Source organism: Pundamilia nyererei, unplaced genomic scaffold, assembly GCF_000239375.1.
Source record: "Pundamilia nyererei isolate P.nyererei 1_Seehausen unplaced genomic scaffold, PunNye1.0 scaffold00002, whole genome shotgun sequence".
Lineage (NCBI taxonomy): Eukaryota > Metazoa > Chordata > Actinopteri > Cichliformes > Cichlidae > Pundamilia > Pundamilia nyererei.
In genome coordinates, this window is record NW_005187403.1 from 7,546,057 (window position 1) to 7,556,894 (window position 10,838).

A 10,838-nucleotide genomic window follows, 5' to 3' on the forward strand; every position below is an offset into this window, starting at 1 on the left:
CAGCTTTCCATGAAACACGGCCATTCCAGCAACACGCCCGATGAACTTGAAATAGGAGAGGTGATCCTCATTGCATAGGCCAGAGTTGGGATTAATTTGGAGAGTGTAGTTGTCCCTGGAAAGACATGAGCACAGATTTAAAAAAGTATTCGATTAGACAGTAATATCAATATCGTAAGATTAGACGTGTAAAAGCATACACAGCACAAAGTAAGTAATTTAGGTAAGCAATGAAAACAAAAAACAAAAAACACAAACAAATAGGAACAGTGGAGTGGAGACAGACATCTTTTAAGGCGATTTCTAAAAGTTTTATTAGCTTTTTATTGAACCACATCTATAGACTACTTTTTCCATTTAAAATTTTCAATTCTTTGCCCTTAAATGCCACCATTTATTTTCTTTGGGTACCTCATGTCAAAAATATGTGAGAACAAAGTCATTACATATTGATGACGGTACAACATAAGACACTTTGACCACCTTAATGCGTATTGTGTGTGGGAAACCCTTGTTCGACGTTGGCTTTTTGAATAAGAGGAAAAGCTAATCAAAGTAAAAGGAAACTTTCACAAGTCTCATGGGGATGACACGGCAGCCCTGCCCCTCAACAGCTAACGCAATAAATGAGTAGACATGGATGTTTTCATGGCTCAGAACAGAAAGAATGGTTCCTTTACGACTAGCTTTGTGTAACACTATGTCCTGAGTGGTGTGTGAGATCCTGTTGAATTCTCAAGGGTTCAACGCCTTTCTTCAGTCTCAAAAGCAGCTCTTAAAGGAGGCGCACACAAACGAGCAGACACTTACGTGGCAGAGTATTCGAAAAGGCCGTAATAAGGATTGAACATCTCCTTAGATAAGAGGAAAAACCACTCTCTGGCCACACCGCCGTAGTCTAATCCTTTCTCCGATTCAAACTCGATCCATAGACGTGCCTTCAAAACATCTGGCCTCTTTAGTGACATGATTCGACGGTAAGACTCTTCAAAGATGTTGTTCCTGTGTAGCTTCATCTCAAATCGATTAGGGATGTCAGCCTGAAATGGTTAAAAGTAAAAACTGTAACATGTGTTTTGTTGGAAATAATAATAATAATAGAAACAGCTAAAACAAGACAGTTTTTAGAAGAAAGTAATGTCAATGTGTCATTATGCAAGAGTAGCACAGACAGAAACTGGAGACACAGGATAGAAAGTCTTACCGGTTTCTTTAATTTCTTTCTGAAGTAGTCATATTTCTGCTTGAATTCTCTGGAGTAGGGAACCGCCTGCAAAGACAAACAAAACACAGAAGTCAAGAAACAGTCAAAAATTATCAGTCTCCTCGTTGGGTTTCCTGATATAAATGTGTAAACACAAGCGCAACATGGTGGCGACCTTCCAGTGAGAGTGAAGTCTGAAGTGGTACGCAGAAGGACACCAGGTTAGCATGTTAGAAATGCAACAACTAAGTGATTTATCTCCGCTGTGCACAGACGGGCCGGGGCTGATGAGAGTGCACGGCAGATAGAACTGCTATGTTAAGAGAAAAAGCTGTCATTTGTATGTAGCGACTCCCTAAACAAGTGGGGCAGTAAGAGGAAACAACTCACGGGTCCTGTGATGGCTGGACTCTGTAGACGCGGGTCCTCCCACTGCGTGTTCTTTGTATCTGGATAAAATGAACACAACAGAACATAATTTCACTTCATTTCATTTGTATCTTTAAGAAATTATGTTCAGGGACACTGGGACGAAACAGATGTTTGAAACCAGTTTGAGTAAATAGGAAACAAAAATAATGGCAGAAAAGCAATATAATGTGAAAAAGAAGGTTTTCATAGGACTCCATGCTATCCTGTAAAAAACTTAGTACACCCTTACTGCTGCCACAGGAACAAACAGGTCAAAAGCTGCTGAGAGGATGATGAGAATGAGGATGATGATGTAGCCAGAGTCTGCAGCAATGAGAAGGTTGTTTGTGATCTTGATGAGAGAAGTCTCTGTGCTGTAGTGCGTTCTGAAGCCAAAGTGAAAGGGTTCACCGAGTTCATGAATAGACGTGTTGCAGGGATAGACTATTCAAAGGATTTGATGATGATGTCAACAAAAGCTAAAGCCATGCCCTAACATATCTACTAGGTCTGATTTACTAACAGACTTGATGTGACTAGATGAAACTCAACAAAAGGATGGCATGGAGGTCAGAGTTGGTGAGGTGAAATACTTGACTGTCTTCAAGTCAGATCAGGTGAACACCAACAGCTAGTTTGGAACTTAGCCTTCATGAGAGAGCCAAATCGAGGGAAAAGTCTATTCCTGAGTAGTCTAAAACAGTTTGTGGGAAGTGATGTAAAGTATCCGGAGGAGTTAAACATCCCGGCATTAAAGAAGAGTGCAGTCTGACTGCTATCAGAGAGAACGTTATTAGTAAAAGTCCATTGTAACATAGCGATGATCATAAACTGGATCCAGCAAGAAAGTACAGTAGAAGGTAAGTACACAAAATGTAGTACAGCTGTTAAACTGTAACAGCACAAGGTAACCCAATGGGAAATACAGATTCCCAGAACTGCAGGTAGAGATATCAAAATGGAGATATTCTGCCATAATTCACAGGACCACATTTGCTAAAAATCAAACACACCATCTTAGCACAGCTTAAATTTACTTTGCAGTCATTCCTCAGCCATGAACTGTATTCTAGAGTCAAACATGAGGCCATCTGTCTGACAGCTAAGGCTTAGTCAGGACAATAATCCCAAGCACAGCAGCAAATCTTTATAAAAAGGGTGGACCAAAATTCCTCCAGAACAATCCGAGAGACTGATAAGGTCATCCAGAAAATAGCTACCTCGTGTTTCTTGCTGCTAAATGTGGCTTTATGAGCAACCGAATAACAGGGTGTTACTTGGTTTTTCACATGACTGCACACATAACCAAATGCAAGCATGGAAAAGGTATCTTACTGTGGTCGATGTAAAAGGTGCGTCCGTCTGTATGAACTCTTTCTTCCCATCCAGGCTGAAAAAGAAGAAGAAGAGAGGAAGAATAAGAATCTACTAGAAAGCAGCAATAAACAGGCCGTGCTCAAATAGCAATTTAAATCCATCCATTTATTTTTCCTTTTCTTCAAATTTATGTTTAATTGAACTTCAGTGACCATTAAATGGTCCAAACAATGACATCCCAGCACTGCAAGCAAGGTAAGCTCAATCAAACACCGACAAAGGAAATGAAAGGATTTTGTGCCTTATTTGAGTTCGGTCTGGCACATCAGCAAGGCAGGGATACGACCACAACATAAAGGTTAAATCACCACTATGAGTTCAAACCAGTGTATCACGACTGACACGGTGACCACTCAGTACAGTGTCACAGGCCACACACACTCGTACGGCACCAGCAATCAAGCAAATAAAAACATTACAGTAGACTGAGTGTAAAGGGGTGGGGAGAAAGGCACAGTTCAATCTGTTGAACAAAGTGTAGCTACAAGACGTACGGTATATGTGTAAGTATGCTGCTGCTGCATGAGTGGAGACCAGGCTGAAAAAACTGAGAATACATGCAGCATACAGCCAATTCCTTCCTCTGATATATATGTATTTATATATATATATATATATATAGCTCCTTGTGTTTCCTTTGAAACCTCCCTCCCTCATTGTTTTACTCCCATTATGTACTCTAGTCTCACTCCTTCAGTCAGTCCAACTCCAACAAATGCCTGGGAAATCTGTCTAGTGTTAACCGTTTCTCAGACATTGATACAGACTGAGAGATCCAAGGACAATGATGGGGAGCTCCAAATGTTAAACACTAACAGAAGGAGCGGCAGTGGTGCAAGGAGGCTGCACACAGAGAGAGGAAGTGGGGTACAATACTAAAAAGGAGGTAGAGCGACAATCCACCCATGCTGGTCATGAAAAAAGAAAAGATCGAAAGAAAGAAAGAGAGAAGAGGAGAAAAAAAGAAAACAGAAGGCTGTCTGCAGGCATTTGACCAGACTGGACTGGACCAGACAGGTAGGCAGGCAGAGGGAGGGAGGCACCAACCAACCTCCTCTGGTAGGTTCTGCCAAACAGACATGGCCAGGTGTAGAAGAAGCATACATTAGATCCATCAGAATGAAGAGAAAAGAGAAAGGGGGAGAGAGAGAACACATACACACATGCACACACACCACACAAGCCTGTGAGTTGTACAAACCCATAAAGCTTTTTTATTATTACTGTCATTAGTAATATTCTTATTATTAATACTACATCTAGCTACAGTAACATTTTGCCCACTTCCAGGGAAGGTTTCACCTCCTAATAAGGTTATTACAGTCCCCAGACCCTCTTGGCTAAGCTTCACACAAACAGCTTCTGTTCTTACAGGACTAAAAATGGAAATGTGTAATGGAGTCTGATCACATGAACACATGAAGTTTCATATTTTACTGTCAAAGTAATTTCTTTCATATTTTAATTTTAAACATAAACAGACCAATCACATGCCGATTACAACATGCACCATAACACAAAAAGCCAATTAATATGTTGGCTTGATTCTACTTTAGCTAAGACTACATGGTTGTACTGCTCCAAAAGAGCAGATTTGTTACACACATTAAAGACAGAGTACATATTGCTAATGATGAGTGCACAGTCTTTGTGATTCATGAGGTTGTTTTGCATCTCCATTGCAGGCCAAAGGTTAAATATCTACTTAGTCTTATAGTAATTGTACTTACAGGAAGAGGGCCAAGGTCACCAGGCTCCATTGAGTTCTTATTCCTCATATGGACCGGATATTTCAACCTGGGATCCTCCTGATTGTCAGCAGTGAAAGACAGGAAAGTAAACAATTATATTGGAAAAAGCACAACAAACTCTAAATGTGCACCTTGTTCTATATATTAAAGTTAAAAAAGCAGCTCTGTCTAAGTGTACATAAAATTGACCTTACCACCACCAGATGTCACTAAAAGACCAACACTAACTACTGCCCCACACTTTCTAATCACTAGATTAAAATCACAGAGCGTTTTTTCTTCATCCCTAAACAGCAATGTGCTAGCTCACCCAGGTGGTGGTCCTGCTGTTGTGGTCGATGAAGAAAGGCCGTCCGTTTGGAGCTATTCTCATCTCCCATCCTGGGGGCAGGAAGCTCTGTTGGGTCTTGTGTTGCGACTTTGGGGAGCTGTAAGGGGACGGCTGGGGAGACTGAGGGTTAGAAAGTGTGTCTTTCACAGCCCTCCGTACCTGAATGTTGTTGGCTCCCTGGGGGGGGAAAAAAGTGATATGAAATAAATAAATAAATAAATAAATAAAGGTCATGTAATGTTATCTCCCATTTCATGATAAAATAAGGATACATATCGAAACTTAAACGGACACTCCAAAAGTTGATTATGTTCAGATTCTGTTCATCTGGACGTAGCGTTTTGTGGGAGACTGAAGAAGTCGCTTGGATGAGTGACGAAACGTTTCTCCCACAAAACGCTACGTCCAGATGAACAGAATCTGAACAGAATCAACTTTTGGAGATTTACTTTCCTGGATGATTGAGAATGCATCAAGACGTTAAACGGACACTGACTGACAGCGAGACACAAAATTAGTGATCATTAACAAAGACAGAAACACATCTTCCAACAAATCGCTTTTTCTTTGTCTGCTCATAAAAAAAAGAGAGAAAAAGATTAGAATTCTTAGCACCATGAGATTTCCATCTAAAACTTGCAACATTTGAACGTATCATCACCACTTTTATCTTTAAACTATTATATCACTTAACACCAGGCTCATTTCTGATTTCCATGTTCCATGCTGTTTACTCCATCAACCTGTAAATGAAAATGTCACACACATCTGATTTATCACCCTTCCCAGATAATGCGTAAGACTTCTCTTGCTCCCTCTTGGTTACCTAGATACTGAAGAAGTACAAGAACAACTAACAAATGTTTACTTTAAATCCAGCAGAACTCATTAATCTAAATCTGGTAACAGAGCTTTCTGTCAAGGCTAAAAGGAAACCTAATTACAACATAATACCTGAAACTATTTATATACAGGAAAGTGAACATCTCTGGTAAAAGCTCCTTATGTCGTCCAGACTAAAAAGTGTCCCTGCATCAGATAAATTTTTTTTTTTTTTTAATAGCAGTAATCATCACTGATTGACCTTTTTTCTTCTTCTTTCAAACAAGAGAGAAGAGTGCATTAATTAACCACATCCCCTGCAAGTTGTAATTACAACAATCTGCTGCGACTATTTCGCTTCCTTTTACTTCCACAATACTCGCACACACTTTAATTAAACCTTGTTCAGGTCTGTTCCCTAGGTAGCATCTTCGCCACCGAACGAAGCCATTAAAAGGCTGCAGAAGCACTAGATGAGATCATGCATTTCCACAAACGTGTTGATCAGACTTACATTTGCATTCGTAGTGCATAATTTAGGTTGAGGAAAAAATGTACGTGCAAATTAATGCGATGCAATTAAATTGACAACCTCAAAGGTTATCTGCATGATGTAGCCTGCAGCTTAAAAAAAAAAAAAAAAACACATTAAAATGTGAAGTAGAAATTTCAATATTTTACCAAGGTGTTATACGGCTAACGCATTAACCACTTATGCTGTGTGAATATTAACACCCTCTGACCAATGAGTGAGAGAAAGCAGTCATGTAAAGCATAATGTTGGGAACAACGTAACATGGAGGCGGCAGGATGACTCTATGAATTGCTATTGGTCGTTAACATTCAGGTTATTAAAAAGCAGTAATGAAAAAAGCTAATATTTAATCTGTCCACTAGATGAGTCAAACACCAGGAATGTACACGGATTGGCTACATAAAATCTCCTTGGCAGAAAGACAGATGTCTATTAAGCTTTCTGTGTGCTTTGTTACTTTAGTTAGACCTTTGATGTTTTGTTAGCATAGAGTAGCATCGGAGAATGAATTAGCCTTGAATGCGGTCTTATTTGATTATAAAAACTAGTGCAAACACACAGTAATATTGACACAGCCTTCCTTAAGTTCCTTATTTACAATTTGTCACGCCTTCCCAAATAAAACCGATTGGCCATTGCGTTACCAAAACAGTCTTTATTTAATAGTTTTTCCACTCCTTCACTTGTATGTCCCTAGTTTTATTTTAACAAATGACATCATTAGGGGCCCATTATCAATTTAAGTAATTTAGCCATCTTAGATTTACCACACCAGGTTCATGCTATTATTCTTTTAAACCATAGCGTGAATCAAGGTGCTTAAGGAAAGCTCGGATCATATTATTCATCTAATCAGTGTTTAGCTGCAAGGTCCTTTAGTACACAGTCATGAGCTCAACTTTCATTAATGAGGAGAAAGTAAGAGCAATATGAAAAAAGAAAACTGTCATTAATGGAGAGATCCCAACAACACTTGAGAAGATTTCATTAAGTTTGGCAATGAGGAGAAGACAAAAGCAGCAACCTGAAAAGAGGACAGCTAACAGGTGGAAATGTTAATCTTTAGAAGGAACAGGCAGAAGTGTGAGAAAGTGAAGATCACGATTTAGTCATTTGGAGCACATGGCAAGAAAGGACAGGAGGATAAAGATTCAGGAAGGTAGGACAGAAATAGGTGGTCCTCAAGCATGTAGAGGAAAATGAGATGGGAATGATGGTGGAGAGGGACAGTACAGGTGGCTAATTCTCACCTCCAAAGGGGTGGAAAGGGTGACAGTAGGGGAGCTGAGGCTACGAGGTCGTCGGACTTGGGGCTCATGGAGGTGGTTGTTGGAGGCATTGGAAGAGGAGGAAGGGGTGGATGCGGGTGCCAGGGCTGAGGCTCCTCCTGATGCTGCTGCTGCTGAGGTGCTGGCGCCGTCTTCAGTCAGCTGTCAGTGAGAACAGCACTTTTGAGGTTAGGTTGGGAAGAAATCAAGCATGCCATGCCGTTATCCAAAAGTAAAAAAATAAAAAGAAAGTCTCTTTGAGAAGCATGCTTTTCTGCACTGGAAAGGTCTGGATGCAGGCTTTGTTTTCCTTGGGAAATAAGCCACTAAAATCTCAAAGGCAGGGGTCATTTCAGGGCCACAAACAAAACAACAATAGGATTTTATGTCCAACTAGAAAACAATGACAAAGGTTTGAAATAGTGAGATTACCACATAACTTTCACCCCTAGATGAGGTGGGAGGTACAGCCCACATTTACAGCGGGGTATAACTTCAGAGCAAACACAGAGAAATTATTTGATAGATTTGCCTCTCCTTCCGAGTACTTAAGAAAACAGATGAGGATCAGAGAATGAGGAGACTATGACATTTATAATACAGTCACAGAGTTACAGAGTTGACCATAAAAAGGCACAAATGCAAGGGTGGATTTCAAAGGAGAGCATTAAACATACACCCAGTCCCCTCTGTCTCTCTGTGAGCACTGCTTACGTGGGGCTGCCTCGCTTGCAGACAGAAAGGCAGGGTGGAAAAATGGAGTGGAAATGGGAGGAGGGAGGGAAGAGTAGTGGTTGCGGTCCCATGCCAGGGTTTAGAAACACGTGACCAATACACAGTTGAACTTCATCCTTGTGTTACACAAAATGCTAGACAAGAGAAGGAAGACGCACAGTAAAAGTTGGACAAAGTAGGAAACAAAACAACGCAGAACTTTGACATTTAAAAGCTCTCTCTCTTTTTCTTTCACTCTTGTACACAGAGAAAAGGAGAAACACAGGAGGGGGAATAGAGTGGGAAGAGATCCAACACACAGGTGAAGAATCATGGGGCCGGGTTACGGTCCAGCCAGCCCGACAGCTACACTTCAGACCTGCTGTACCTGCACAACTGGCCTAGTCCATGTAGTGGTGCGGTTGTTATGGTTGACGTAATAAGTTCTTCCCTTGGCGTCCTTCCTCTCCTCCCATCCAGGGGGCAGGCCAGGGGTGGTCAAGGTGTAAGCAGTCGACGAGGGAGACTGGCCAAGTGCAGAGAGAGAGCAAAGCAAATATGGCTAATCAGTACAGACTAGTACATTTAGACAAGTGGAGGGGCTCTAATATTTTATATTGAGGTTGCAGGGAATAGATTATTACAATCCAACTAAGTGAACTATTAACCATTTCCAGCATAAACATTACAGAGTGTCAACCAAATAATCACAGCATAATCTGGTGATGTATTACACAGACAGCATGGCTGAACACTGGCAACATTTTACGATGCAGCGTCATGGCTCCTTATCAATGACTGATCAGTGACATTCGTTATTTACAGCTAGGCTGTCAGTTCTTGGTCAAAACACAACAAACACAGAAACACACACATATAACAGACAACTTCTGATCTAACGCTGCAGATCACAATAAGAGAATAAAGAAAAGACAGGTTTTTAAGCTATGTGCTAATCATGATGATTTAGGTTTCTAATGTGTTCAAAAGTAATTGCTTTATTAAGCTGTTTGCGTCCATTATGAAGTATGTGTAGTGTGAAAGGGGCAATCTGTTTTTTGATGATTTTATAAAGTACAGATCATCATTTGGCATATGATCTGATTTTTAGGGGAATCAGAAATAATGTTCCTGTCAATAAATTAATAAGTAACAGTGCTGTTTAGGCTTTCCTGGTCCACAGGAACTGAAAAAAAGCTGTATTATTTTCTACACTGCAAAAATAATTTAAAATGCACGCAAGCATTTCTTGTAAGTTTGTACTTCGCTGAATTTGCAAAGTGATTTCACGCTGTGAAAAATGGGATTTAAATGAATATTACTCCCTTGCAAAGCTGCCAAGAAACAGCTACATGGCTTTAGTCTTGACCTAAAATGTGACTCTATTGTGATATCATTTTCTTGATCACACTGCCCTGCTCAGCATATGCTCGTACAGGACTTTACTAGAAAGCAACACTGGTGTAACAATGAGGAAATCTTCCTAATGAGTAAGCTCTAACTGAGTGCAGGATTAGAAGTCATTCACAAAACTAGTCGGGTGACAGTCCCATCCTACATAGTGCTGTGCATAAACTGAGATATTACCATAGGCTCCTCACCACCTGAGACTGTTTGAGCTCTCGTTCTTCTGGACTGGGAACTCTGCTGGTGGTAGACAACATGGAAGAGGGTCTTTAGTTCACAATAGGTTATGTTTTAAGGGTGTAAGTTAAGAGCCAAGTGTGGGCACAAGCGAAGGCTGAAAGAGGAAAACTGAGTGGACAAAAGGGGGGAAAATTCATTCTCAGAGGAGGTGAGGAGTGGCAGAAAGATGAGAGAATCTTTTGGTTATGGGCCTAAGAGCGCAGTGACTGAACAGCAAGGACACAGGACACAGAGTGAAGCAAACGGCTGCTGTGATTGGCAAGAGGGGGACAAAGAGAAGTATCATCCCTGTGCAATCAATAACCTTTGGAAAACAGATTTCCCCCCTCCATTCAATGTGCAGCATCTTTAATTTCAACCAGAAACAGGTGCGTCCCGAAAATGTGCAAGCAGGTAAGTGATTTACAGTGCTGAAGGTGGAAAAAGGAACCAGCCTTAACAAAACAATCAAATTTTGAAGGAAAAAAATGAAAGAAAATGTATTTTCTTTCATGTACACGTTTTGTTTCTCCGTTTTAAACGCAGATATGCAACTAGGTGTTGTTCTGCTTACACAGAAGTACATAAACAATATCAGTCCTCCAACAGCAGCCTTTTATAAACCAATTTAATAGCTACTACTGCCAAAACAAATAGAAAACTAAAATATGGGAACAATTTTAAATCTGCACCGTCAAATTAAAGCTACCTCATATCCTCCTATTAAGTTAATGACATATTTTAAAGTATATTACAGTCAAATTGACAAAAGAAAAAGATAATGAAATAGAGGGGGGGG

The 10,838-nt window shown here is 40.4% G+C and overlaps 1 protein-coding gene across 1 annotated transcript in view; it reads right to left on the reverse strand.

Moving 5' to 3' along the window:
* nedd4l (NEDD4 like E3 ubiquitin protein ligase) overlaps positions 1 to 10,838 on the reverse strand; it is a 41,783-nt gene that overhangs the window by 5,865 nt on the left and 25,080 nt on the right. Inside the window, exons 13-22 of the mRNA XM_013909112.1 lie at positions 10,001 to 10,057; positions 8,802 to 8,939; positions 7,682 to 7,861; positions 5,054 to 5,251; positions 4,723 to 4,800; positions 2,951 to 3,005; positions 1,595 to 1,653; positions 1,205 to 1,270; positions 811 to 1,040; positions 1 to 115 (exon numbers count right to left, since the gene is read on the reverse strand). Coding sequence (XP_013764566.1) covers positions 1 to 115; positions 811 to 1,040; positions 1,205 to 1,270; positions 1,595 to 1,653; positions 2,951 to 3,005; positions 4,723 to 4,800; positions 5,054 to 5,251; positions 7,682 to 7,861; positions 8,802 to 8,939; positions 10,001 to 10,057 — 1,176 coding nt within the window. The remainder of the gene's footprint in view (positions 116 to 810; positions 1,041 to 1,204; positions 1,271 to 1,594; positions 1,654 to 2,950; positions 3,006 to 4,722; positions 4,801 to 5,053; positions 5,252 to 7,681; positions 7,862 to 8,801; positions 8,940 to 10,000; positions 10,058 to 10,838) is intronic.